Source organism: Lithobates pipiens, unplaced genomic scaffold (genome assembly GCF_037356315.1).
Source record: "Lithobates pipiens isolate NorthernLeopardFrog02 unplaced genomic scaffold, aLitPip1_a1.2 Scaffold_8, whole genome shotgun sequence".
NCBI lineage: Eukaryota > Metazoa > Chordata > Amphibia > Anura > Ranidae > Lithobates > Lithobates pipiens.
This window is the reverse complement of record NW_027507903.1, coordinates 533,473,850-533,486,653: the sequence shown is the minus strand read 5'-3', so window position 1 is coordinate 533,486,653 and position 12,804 is coordinate 533,473,850. Positions and strand designations below refer to the sequence as shown.

At 43.9% G+C, this 12,804-nt stretch overlaps 1 protein-coding gene across 1 annotated transcript in view; it reads left to right on the top strand.

Moving 5' to 3' along the window:
• Nucleotides 1-12,804, top strand: part of CNNM4 (cyclin and CBS domain divalent metal cation transport mediator 4) — a 62,838-nt gene that overhangs the window by 29,289 nt on the left and 20,745 nt on the right. Inside the window, exons 4-6 of the mRNA XM_077469550.1 lie at nt 9,194-9,331; nt 9,453-9,622; nt 9,771-9,870. Coding sequence (XP_077325676.1) covers nt 9,194-9,331; nt 9,453-9,622; nt 9,771-9,870 — 408 coding nt within the window. The remainder of the gene's footprint in view (nt 1-9,193; nt 9,332-9,452; nt 9,623-9,770; nt 9,871-12,804) is intronic.

Sequence of the window (12,804 nt, the reverse complement as noted above, 5' to 3'; positions counted from 1 at the left end):
GGTTTCCTTCGGTAGTGAAGGCATCCGGGATATTTCTAGGTAGCTGGCCATAGCTTCCTGTGTATGCGGAGGTGAAGTTAAGTATACAGGGAGCTATAGTAATTCCTGAACTCCTGTGTTATCTGTTGGGGAAGGGACTGCTTCTGTCCAGAGGCGGTTGTGATGTGTGGGATATAGGCTGTTGATCTGTGTCTGTAAGGTCTGAGCCACTAATTTTCCCACATTTATTCCCCGACTCATATGTCTTCCTGCGACATATCATCTGCATATCATTTGGCCTTAAATTGTAACAGGTCAGTGATTTTGTGACCGAACCGTATCAAGCTCAATTCCCAGGCTCCTGGTCGGTGTTGACTTATGTGCTAGTTCTAGGTCATGGAGTTTAGTGAATAGTAGGTCCAGCTGGGCTGTCCGTGCTAGTTTCAGTCTGGATCCATGTTTAATGAGGGTCCCCCTGATCACTGCCTTGTGGGCCTTCCACACTACCCCTATGTTGCTGTCAGGGGTTGTTAGTTGCAGAATTAGACCATTATTTTGTCACTGTCAGTTAGGTGATCGGGGCGTGGTCCGACCACGTGATCGACCTGATAGAGGTACTTTTGATCGCGTGTAGATGCTTGTGGGGTACTAGGAAGTCAATACGTGAGTAATTCTGGTGGGGTTTTGAGAAGAATGTATAATCGCATACTCCTGGGTGGAAGAGACACCATGTGTCAACCAGTTGCGCGGTGTGGAGTGCCTGGCCTATACGTTTGTGCGTGTCCCGCGAGGTAGAGGATGTACCCGAGGAGGTGTCCTCCGTGGGATTCAGGGGTCTGTTCAGGTCTCCTATGATGAGCTGTCCCTCAGAGAATCTCAGGCGTTGGGTCAGTCTCTTTCTAACGAAAGCATTTTGGCTGTCATTTGGAGCATAAAGGTTGGCTAGTGTCACCTGGTCACCTATCAGTCCTTTCAGGTATAAGAAACAGCCGTCTTTGTCAGTCTGAGAGTCTATAAAAGTTCAGAGTATCCTAGCCGAAATGAGAATAGACACCCCTCTGGATTTAGCTTCATTGTAATTGGAGTGATAAACTGGGGGATAAAATCTGTTTTTAAGCAACGGGAGGTTATTCTCTCTGAAATGCGTCTCCCAACAGGACGATGTCTGCCTTAGCCTGGCGCAAATCGTGAAGTAACGTCAGTCTTTTTTTTTTTTTTTTTTTTTTTTGGTGTGTTTAAGCCCTTGGTTTTCAGCGAATTATGTGGCGTGAATCCATGTTCAGAGAGGGCAAAGGGGAGGCGTAGAGGTGGGAAAAGTTGCAGTAGGTAAAAGCAGGACAAGGAAGGCTATGGGGGGAAGCAGGAAAAGTTTAGAAAGTCGACACTAGGATGTGTCGCTTATAAAGAAATATCTAAGGTAGCCTAAGTGGCTGTAGTACTCCCCAGGGTTCACCCTGGGTATGGAGCACAGTCCTAATTGGGGGAGTAAGAAGACAGAGCCAAGAGGTGAACCTATGGCCTTCCCTACTCATCCCTGGCGTGTTATGGTGAGAAATTGAACAAATACCGGTACAATAGTACTCATAATTCCATACATCTAAAAAAAAAAAACTGAGAATTTCAAGATAATTTTCATTAACAAGCAATTACCATTAACCGTTTTCATTTAAACCAAAACCTGGCCAGCTAGTATACATATATATCTGGTACTAAACTGTACTGCAAGGCGTAGTATAGCTCCCAAACATGATCCCCCCTCCCCTGTTCTTGGCTTTGGAACCATATACCCCACTACTCTCCAACCCTTGCAGCCGCAGGGTAGAGATGCAGGCTCCCAGGGTCTCTTGAGGAAGTAGGCAGTTCAGGAGCAAACCTCTTAGTGGGTGCAGACTGAAATTGTAATCCGGAGGGGGAAAGTGGCCCCTTAGCCATGTGCTTAATGTGAGTGGTCCTCCAGCGGGGCACATGTAGTCTCCCCAAAGCTTTTTTTTTATTTTTTTTCCTTTCTTTCCCTCCCTCTTTCCTCTCCCCAGCCCTCCCCCTATATCTCTTGTACAGGTGAGCCCTGTCTGTAATGACTGTTCCAGTAGTTCCTTCCTTCGTGTCCACTATAACTTGGGAGTCGTTCCCCCCCCCCCCCCCCCCCCCAACCGAATCGGGGCCGGACCGGTGTCAAAATTCTGTACGCCGATGCATTATCTGGAGCAGCAGTGCATCATACCTCCTCACTGAAGTCTAGCTCAGTACTCGGGATGAGAGGTGGTAAAGGTCTGTCTATCACCTGTAAGTGGATACGTGGTGCCAGGGCTGTCGGCCCCATAAGGCAGCACTGGGGTATCAACAGGGGCAGGGTCAGCGGGAGCTGCTTGTGGAAAAGTGGAGGTAGGCAGTTCCCGAAAAGGGGGCTACCGCCCAGGGTGGAAGGTTCCATGGAAGGGTATCTCGTGCCCCCCCCCAAGCTATAACAGACTGTTATAACAGACTGTGTCTTAGGCAATTTGGGTTGGGGGCAATCATGAGAGGGTAGGCAAGGGGGTAATTGTCTGGGAGATGTGGCCCATGGCCTACTCACGTGGGGCGCCTCTGGATCCTGACCGGCGTCTCCTTCTGCCTCAGGGGGCCACGATTTTCTTTGGGTCCTGATCTTCCTAGCTGGCAAGGAAGGAGTGGCAACCAATTGGGTACCTGAATCGGCTCTGTGCCCAGGAATTGGAACAGGGCCGGCAGATCTGTTGTCGTTTTGCAGTGTGAAGGAGCCCGTTTCCCTGCGAAAGGTCACGGACAAGGTATATCGCCAGCGGTATGTCAATCCGTTTTGCTTGGCCAGATCCAGAAGCAGGCAAAGGAGGGCTCTGCGTCAGAGGGTCGATCTTGAAAGGTCTTGCAGAATTTTAACTTGCGATCCAAGCACTTCTACATCGCCCCGCTTCCATGCTCTCCTCAGAATCTCCTCCTTCTGGGTAAAATGATGGTGTCTACAGATTTTGTCCAGAGGTCTGCTCGGGTCGGTGGGTCTAGGGCCAAGAGCTCTGTGAGCCCTAACTAGGATAATGTCCTCTCCCGGGTCTTCCAGCACATCAAGAAATAGGTGTTGGTCGCGGGCTTGTTCAAGTGCCGATACCCGCACTTCCAGGGATGATGGTGAGGTCTCTCCAGTGGACACTTGATCCACTAGGGAGGAAACCTCACCTCTGACCTCCTGGATGTCTCTCCTGTCTGTTTCTTCCAAGCCTCTATAGTGGACTGAGCAGGGAGGGCTTGCAGCATCTCCCTGATGTCCTGGTCCAGTAAGCAGGCTTCTGGTGGTTTGTTGGGACATCGGTAGGACCCCTGTGGAACTTTGTGGCGGTGTCTGGGTGTCGGTAACAGTTGCCAGAGTCCGGTGTGGTCACGATGTGCCGTGCTGAATGCGGGGCCTCGTGGTGCTGCCGCTCTGGTGCCGGGGGAGATCCCTTGTAAATTCCTGAAGTAGCGCTGGATCTCGTCTGGATTTTTGCTTGAGGGGGTTCCCCGCGTAGTTGCTCTGGGTTTGTACTTCTTGGATGAGCTAATACTGGTACAACTAGTCGTTTTTTGCCGGGGTATGAGGTTTCAGGCCGGGAGCTCCAAAAAAGGCAGTCTCACTCGGCCATGTCCAGGCCACGCCCCCCTCAGTCTTTTTGTTTTACTTTTAGAAAAATACAAACCCAGTGGTGACTAAATGCCACCAAAAGAAAGCTCTATCAGTCTAAAAGTAATTTGGATACAGTGTTGCATGACCACACAATTGTCATTCAAAGTGCCATAGCACTGAAAGCTGAAAATTGGCCTGGGCAGGAGGGGGTTGAAAGTGCTTGGTAGGCAAGTGGTTAAACAAAATCATGTAATTTCTTTTTAAATGCAAGTAGTTTTAAATACTTGAATTTGTCAACCTCTTGCAGGACTGGAAGAAAGGGCCAGGTGTTGAGTCAGCATGCTGGCAGGAGAAATCAACAGGGATGACCTATCGTTATCCTATCCTGCTGTTTTTTACTTTCAAATGGGAAGGCTATATATGGATTCTTCTGTAGTGCTTTAGCAGCAGGGGACATCCCAGACCCAGCTTTAATGTCTGGATTAAATTTCTTTTGAAAACTATAAATCTGATAAAGATGCATTGTAAAAGTTACCATGCATGTATATTTTACGTTGTAATGCATGTATTTCTACTGTGAATGTAGCGGATTCTTTTGAGGTTTAGATTTTAAATATCCAATTTCTTTAAAAAAACAAAACAAAAAACTGCTGACAACCTGATAGTTATGATCTAAAATGTCGGGCTTCTGTGATGTACAAAAAAGACAAAGATAATTTCAGAGCTTTTTTCCACTTTTAATGTGACCTATAAACTGTACAACTCAGTTGGGGGGGGGGGGGGGGGGAGAGTGAAACTAAAAATATGATTGCATAAGTGTGCACACCCTTACACTAAAACTTTGCTGAAGCACCGTTTGATTTTATTACAGCACTCAGTCTTTTTGGTTATGAGTCTATCAGCATGGGGCATCTTGACTTGCCAATATTTGCCCACTCTTTGCAAAAACACTCCAAATCTGTCAGGTTGGGAGGGCATCTCCTGTGCACAGCTCTCCTCAGATCACAACACAGATTATTAATTGGATTCAGGTCTGGGCTCTGGCTGGCTCTGGCTGGGCCATTCCAATACTTTAATCTTCTGGTTAAGCCATTCCTTTGTTGATTTGGATGTATGCTTTGGGTCGTGGTCATGCTGAAAGATGAAGTTCCTCTTCATGTTCAGCTTTCTAGCTGATGCCTGAAGGTTTTGTGCCAAGATTGACTGGTGTTTGGAACTTTTCATAATTCCTCTACCTCAACTAAGGCCCCTGTTCCAGCTAAAGAAAAATGGCCCCAAAGCATGATGCTGCCACCAACCATGCGTCACTGTGGGTATGGTGTTCCTTTGGCAATGTGCAGTGTTTTTGCGCCAAACCTATCTTTTGGAATTATGGCCAAAAAATTCAACCTTGGTTTCGTCAGACCATAAGGCCTGGTTCACACCTATGCAGGTTGCAGTTTGCATATTCCAGGTGCATTTTGCATTTTTTCAATACATATATTTGATCCATTGAAGTCTTTAGAACCAAAAAACTGAAAAAAGTCTAAAATGCACAGATGTGAACATGACCCATAGGAAACCATGTTAAATGGACTGTAGCGTATTTCTGCAAAACTGAAAAAAGCACTAAAATGCATAGGTGTGAACCAGGCCTAACACATTTCCCCACATGCTTTTGGGAGATTTTAGATGTGTTTTTCAAAATTTAGCCGGGCTTGGATGGTTTGTCTTAAGAGGCTTCTGTCTTGCCACTCTACCCCATAGCCCAGATATATGAAGAATACGGGAGATTGTTGTCATATGTACCACACAGCCAGTACTTGCCAGATAGTCCTGCAGCTCCTTTAATGTTGCTGTAGGCCTCTTGGCAGCCTCCCTGATCAGTTTTCTTATCTTTTCATCAATTTTGGAGGGATGTCCAGTTCTTTGTAATGCCATAGTTTGCCATATTTTTTCCACTTGACTGTCTTCTCTGTTCCATTGTATATCTAATGCCTTGGAAATGTATTTTGTACCCTTCTCATGACTGAAACCTTTTTAACAAATGAGATCCCTCTGATGCTTTGGAAGCTCTCTGTGGACCATGGCTTTTGCTGTGGAATGCGACTAAGAAAGTCAGGAAAGATCTACTAGAACAACTGAACATTATTTGGGGTTAATCGGAGGCACTTTAAATGACGGGTGTATACTGACGCCTATTTTAATGAGTTTGAATGTGATTGCTTAATTCTGAACACAGCTGGATCCCCAGTTAGAGGGTGTGCACACTTATGCAACCTCCCCCCACCCAAAAGATTTCAGTTTGTTTTTCAATTGAGTTGTACAGTTTATAGGTCACACTAAAGGTGGAAAAAGTTCTGAAATGGGGTGTGTGTGTGTGTATGTATATATGTATGTGTATATATATATATATATATGTATGTGTGTGTGTATATATGTATATATATATATATGTATATATATATGTATATATATATGTATATGTATATATATATGTATATATATATATATATGTGTGTGTGTGTGTGTGTGTGTGTGTGTGTGTGTGTGTGTGTGTGTGTGTGTATGTGTATGTGTATGTATGTGGAACAAGTGTGCAGATCAGGCATTCTGACTTCATAAATTGCATGCTTATTCTTGGTCAGTGCCTTTACAGCATTAGGTCAGAGACAGCTGTTAGTGGTTATAGAATATCATAAATAGCGGCCACATCCTAATTTGTCCCAGTAAAGATTTCCTTTATTGAAAATAGATGGCCCTTTGTTCCTTGCCATGCTGCTCTTTGACCCCGGCAGTCAATATTGGGAGTATTGATTTTGTAAAGGGACTGTAATGGCAGTGATCTCTAGCAGTCTCATATAACATGTTCCTAGTCTCGCATGTCTCCAACCACACCTGTTCTGTTCTCTTTTAATAGGTCTGCCGCTCCTGACAGTCTTTTGTAGCATTACATTACTAAATATGGGGCTTTATCCAATTAGGTAGAGTAGGACCACTGACTAGTGCCACCAGTGTACTATTGTGATGGATTCCTAGTTGGACGTCAGCAGTAAGCCAGTGAAACAGATGGAAATTCAGAGTTCAGAGACAGCAAAGAATGGCTTATGGACCAGGGAAAATTAGTTTCCATTGTAAATAGAAAAGGCCTAAGAGAAATGCTGGAGGTCATTTTATTTATTTTTTTGGCTGCTTTTCTCTTAGGATTTCCTCAGTCCTCTAACAGAAGATTGCTTAGCTGCAATAGGAAGGATTAACGGTGAGAACAGATGTTCTGTTGCTGGCACAAGTCTTCTGTAAAGCCAATTTTATTTGAAAACGGGAGATTGTGTTCTTGTACAGAGATGGGCTAGCTTTCAGCTTTTCATCGGATTGCTATGCTGTATAGTAGTTCTGCCTAAATTCTCTATCTATATCTTGTTTGCATGTTAAAGGAGAGATTTGTAACAATGGAAAGATTCCTTACACAAGGTGTCCCTACTATATGTAATTGAGCAGTTTAATTTTTGGTATTGAGTTGGCCATGTGTAATGTAGACTTTCACAAACCCTGCGTTTTCATGTTTTCAGACAATCGCACATTGTGTGACAGGCATTGGGATTTTGGAGTCAGTGCAGGGCTACGCTCCAGTTATTCTGTAACGCAAAGCCTCATGATTGAAAAAAGTCGCATCCCTGACTGAGCCAAATCCTGAATTTTAGCTCCTTTGCCCAGACACTGCAGCTCAGTTGTTTCCACAAGAGAGGCAATCCAGAAAGCGGTGGGCAGGACTAGGTGGTACCAGCTGATCATTGACAAGCTACAAGCTTGTAATTCAGAAATGACAATGCTGCTATCCATACCCACTTCTCATATCACAGTCTACATGAGTGGGAACTCCGTTCAGAATTCATGAGTGTTGCAGGGCTATTGCCACACCAGCACAGGAAGCTGTGTTGGGTGGACTTCACTGGCAGGATCAACCAATAGTTCTGAGATTTTGCAGGGGGGACCAAGGGAAAACTAAGTACAGATGCAGTTATAATTAAGTACGGCAGCACTATTATTTTATCGCTGGTCCGTTTTTTAATTTAACTAGTAAACGACAGCACAAAACCTATTTAAAGTGAACCTGAGAGGACTGAAATGTTTCTACTCTGGAACAAGCATGCAGCCAATAAAGTCTGAATTCCTAACAAGCATGCTTCTTCCAGGTCCTTGCCTCACTATGCAGTGAAGTGGGAAGAGGTTGGCAGCTCTGGAGTCTGCACCAGAATTTTAGCAATGGCTGCTCTTGGTTCTAATTTCTATTCTCACTAATGCCCTTTAGGTGAAAAACCTGTATTGCAGCTGCCCCCCAGAGCCCCCTTTTACTTGAACCTGATCGTTCCAGCAACGAGCACAGCAGCTCCAACCTCTGTCTTTGGTCCTTATTGGATAGATTGATAGTAGCCGGAGCCATTGGCTCTGGCTGCTGTCAATCAAATCCAATGACATGGGAGTCAGGGGGGGTGGAGCCGAGCCCTGCTGTCTGTTAATGGATGCAGCAGCAGGACTCGGAGTGCATCCGCACGAATGCCCCCATGAAATGTGGCATTCTGTGGGGGGCACTCGAATAGGAGCCTGGAGGGCTGCTGAGGGACCCCAGAAAAGGAGGCTCGGGGGGCACTCTGCAAAACCCTTGCACAGAGTAGGCATGTATGACATGTTTGTAAAGGCTCTTTGTTAAAAAAAATCCCTTTAAGACCCCTTTCACGCTGCCAGCATTTTTCAGGCACTACAGCGCTAAAAATGTCACCTGTATAGCGGCCGAAAGTGGCTCCATTCACTCCAGTGTGAAAGCCCGAATGCTTTCACACTGGAGCGGTGCACTGGCAAGGGCATCACAAAAAGTCCTGCCAGCAGCTTCTTTGGAGAGGTGAACTCACCGTTTTCTCCCCATTGAAAACAATGGGGCAGCACTGCGAGACCGGCCGCATTTGGCAGGCGGATTTAAAACCTCCCTGCTAGTGGCCAAATAGCAGCGCTTCACCGCGGCCGCCCGGGTGGCTCGTGTGAAAGAATATATAAACCCTATAAATACCAATACTTTCGGTCAAGTATATCCTGATACCGAGTACTGATACCTTTTGCGGTGCAATTTGAGCCCATACAAAATGAATGGGCTCAAACTGCACTCCAAACAATTGCATGTGATTTGAACAGAAATGTGGTGAAATTCCTGTCCAAATTGCATGCAGTTTTCCCACACTGCTCCTGGGCTGAAGTCACTATGACAAGCCTGGCACGCTGAAGTCACTATGACAATCGCACCTCATTCCTGTTCAAACGATGTGTGATTTGAGCCCATTCATTTTGTATGGTCTCAAATTGTGCTGCATAGGTATTGGTTCCAGGTATAATAGCATTTGTGCTTCATCTGTACCAATATGGTATCAGTGCAACCCTATGAAGGCCATTTAATGACCAATGTAATCAGCAGGTAAAGGCTCTGTATTTTGTAGCTGTTTTTTACCCCATTCAGTGTACCACTAATAGATCTGACTGATGTACAGAATGCTAGGTCATGTTTGTGGAGGAAAGGATTTTTTTGTTATTGTCTTTACTACTATAAATCTGATTTAATCTACTCTTCCACAACAGCTGATAATCGCAGTAAGAAACGTGTTGGTCGTCGTCAGGACAAAAAGGATTTCTCTGTCTTCAAAGACCCGGATCACGAACTGAGAGTTAAAATTTCCCCTCAGCTGCTGCTTGCTGCCCACCGGTTCTTATCTACAGGTGAAAACATACTGAACACTCATTGATTGTCTCCCCTCCTCTGTGGTAGGCTTATGCTTACTCCTACGTTGTGATTTTGTTTATTTTTTTTTCTGACCCCAGTCCCCATCTCTTATTGCAGAGGTATCATTGTTTGCATCTAGTTTGGTTTCAGAGAAGACACTCTTGCGTCTCCTCAAATACCCAGACGTGGTTCAGGATCTTCATTTTGATGAAGATGACAAGAAGGCACCCGAACACTTCCTGTACCAGCGCAACAAGATAGCCGACTACTTTATCCTCATCTTGCAGGTATGTTGGATAACAGGCTAAATTGGATAAATGAGGATCACTACATTCGATATGGTTTAGGAATATGATTTTATACATTTCCAGCTAAATTGTGTATGGATTAGTAATGTGGAGCCATGCAGCATCATCTGTTTTTCTTTTTGTTCAGGGGAAAGTTGAAGTAGAGGCTGGCAAGGAGAATATGAAATTTGAGTCTGGAGCCTTCTCCTATTATGGTGTCATGGCTTTGAGTACACTGTCAGGGAGTGGTGAGTATTTCTTTTGTATCTTTTGCACACCAGCCCAGCAACGCACATGTGGATCTTGGGGTATTTAAGTCTGTAAAAGAACAACTCTCCAGACAATTTTGTGCTTTTTTTTTTTTTTTTTTGCTGCCAGTGCATGTGAGAAAAGGAATGGAAGTTGATTGCTGTTGGCAATACAAACCATTCTTTCTGGTACTTTATTCAGTTGCCAATTATTTGTTTGTGCTTAGAAAGCTCATCTATAAAGCAGTAGTGCATATTCGGCCCGTGGAAATGTGTGGAGAAAGCCTTGCAATAGTGGAAACTAATCGAGATGATGGAGACTTTTTTTTTTTTTCATTAGAACGGCTTCTGTTGAGTGGAAACGGCCACATGTGGATTGAAATTCAGCTGGTCCTTGCTGAACTGGCCAAATTCCAATCCATCTATGGCCAGCTTAAGGGTAACAGTGTCTGCACCTCTTTAATAAAGTCTGTGCTGTCTGTTACACTGCACTATGGGAGATTGTTGCCAAGAACAACTGGATTCTCTTGTCAAACTTCTACAAGAGTTTAATAATGAAGCTTACTGTGTTTTCCTCTAGCAGTCCCTACAGTGCTGATGGAATTCAAATCCTAGTACTGCTTCCTCCTCATTTCCCCATGTCTTATCTTTCCATCCTCCACCAGCTCCTGCCCGTCCTCCCCCCCTAAAAAGGGGCTCTGTTTTCAAGGCTAGCAGGTAATAATCTACATGCATGAATGTGTGCACACCGCTTACACACTTACACACACACACACACACACTTCTGAAGTGACTTTTTGGTGGTGTGTAATAGATGGTGATATGATCCTATAACTGCTTTCTGCACAGTGCAGTGCTGGAGAATAGGTGCATGCATTTATTACACAAGGTGTGTTTTATCACCTAAACCTGACACACTGGGCAATAGTTCTCCTTATGACTAATCTTGATGTCATTAAAGTGGTTGTAAACGATGTACTGCCACTTTTACCTACCGGTAAGCCTATAATAAGGCTTGCATGTAAGTACCATGAATATCTCTTAAACTTGCACCGTTTAGGAGATATTCACAGTATTCGCATGTGCTGATGTTATCGACACATGCGTACTGAAGAAACGGCTCGCTCGCACAGTTTCTCCAGTAGCTGTGCTGTGACTGGCAGCTCCCACGCGCATGCATGGGAGTGATCTCATCGTGGCTCTGGCCAAACACCGCGCCGGAGCCGGCAAACCCAGAAATAACGTCGGGGAGACATGTCGTCGGTCACAGCGGTGGTTGGGGACATACTAGCTCGTTATGCCTTTTTGTCTTGCAGGTTGTATTTTTTATTTTATTTTTAGAGTTTACAACCACTTTAATTTTGCATGAGTGTTTATTATGAAGGTTTATATGGATTCGTAACTAAATATATTTGCTTGCAGCTGCTGTTTTTTTACTGATTTTTAGACACTAGATGCCATATGGCCAGCATAGCATAATGGCAGACTACTTTGTAGAATGCTGTACATAACAGCAGTATAAGGCTGGCCATACATTTTACAATTTTTTTTTTTTTTTTCCCTTTTTAGATTTGCTAAAATTATAGAATGAGGTCAAACCTAAACACTTTCAATTTGTATGCAATCAGGCATGCCCTTGTACTGCATAATTGAAGATAAATCTAAAGAAAATTGAGCAAGAAAATTGTATAATGTATGGCCAGTTGAGGCCCATGTTACACTAGAGATTTTTGTAGCAGCTACAAAATCGCTCTCTTTTGTATTATCTATCTGTTGCTATAATTGCAAAAAGTAATTGCAGTCCATGAAGCGAAAATTTCTACACTGCTACTGAAGTCCTCTCTAACACGCAAAACGGGCTTGATCATAGAGAAGACTAGGTTTAAGCCACTTGGGTGCAGCTCGTTAGAGAATAGAGCTGCGGTGGGGTGAGTGTCATGTACCTGAACAGTACATATATCCATATTTGAGACTAATTGGAATGGGGCCCGAGTTACTTGGACTCTCAAGCAATGCGTTTTTTTTTATTTTTTTATTTTTTTTTCTCCTCCTCCTTTTTTTTTTTTTTTATTTTAATCTTGGTTTATGTAACGGTTGGAGATGGCAACAGAATCGCCAGCTTTAGCAGAAACTCATGTTTTGCAATGCAGCTAGTATTGATAATGGCACGCCAGCATTTTGTAACTGCCCAAAAAAAGCATTGGATGCAGTTACAGCAGGAACTTTGTATCCAGCAAAACACAAGAAAATGTAAGAAAATTTGCAGCTGCTGCAAATTTCTGCTACAGATATGATAGTGTGACATGGCTCTTAAAGTGCAACTACAGCCAAACCTGTGTTCTATTTTTGAATGATCAACAAAAATCCTGAATATCTCACTAAAAAGCCTGATAATTATACAAATATTTACATATTGGCCACTGTAGGAACTAGCTACAACACACAATAGTTGGGCGATTTTTCTACCCACCTTCTGTCTTACTGCCGGCCTCTCTGTAATAAGATCTACAGTGTATGTGTGATTTTGTTTTTTATTTTTTTTTCATACTGCCAATGTGCAGTCATGTGACCACCTGGCTGCCTTCAGATGAATCTCAGCACCTCCCACTGTAGTCCTTAGATCGGGGAATTGATTAATGTAACATGCAAAGCCATTCTCTGCCCACTCACAGCTGTAAAAAGAAAAGAACACAACCAACCAGCAAATGTTTATCAACTTGGCTCAGTGCTGAGATGAAGAGAAAAACATTGTAACATTTTAGTCCTTTGTGATCAAAGGGATCAACTTCACTCTGTAAATGTCAGTTTAACCACTTGAAGACTAAACCTGTGTCTGACACTTGTTGCTTACAAGTTAAAATCTGTATTTTCTGCTGGAAAATTACTTTTGACCAAACATATATATATATATATTTTTTTTAGCCGAGACCCTAG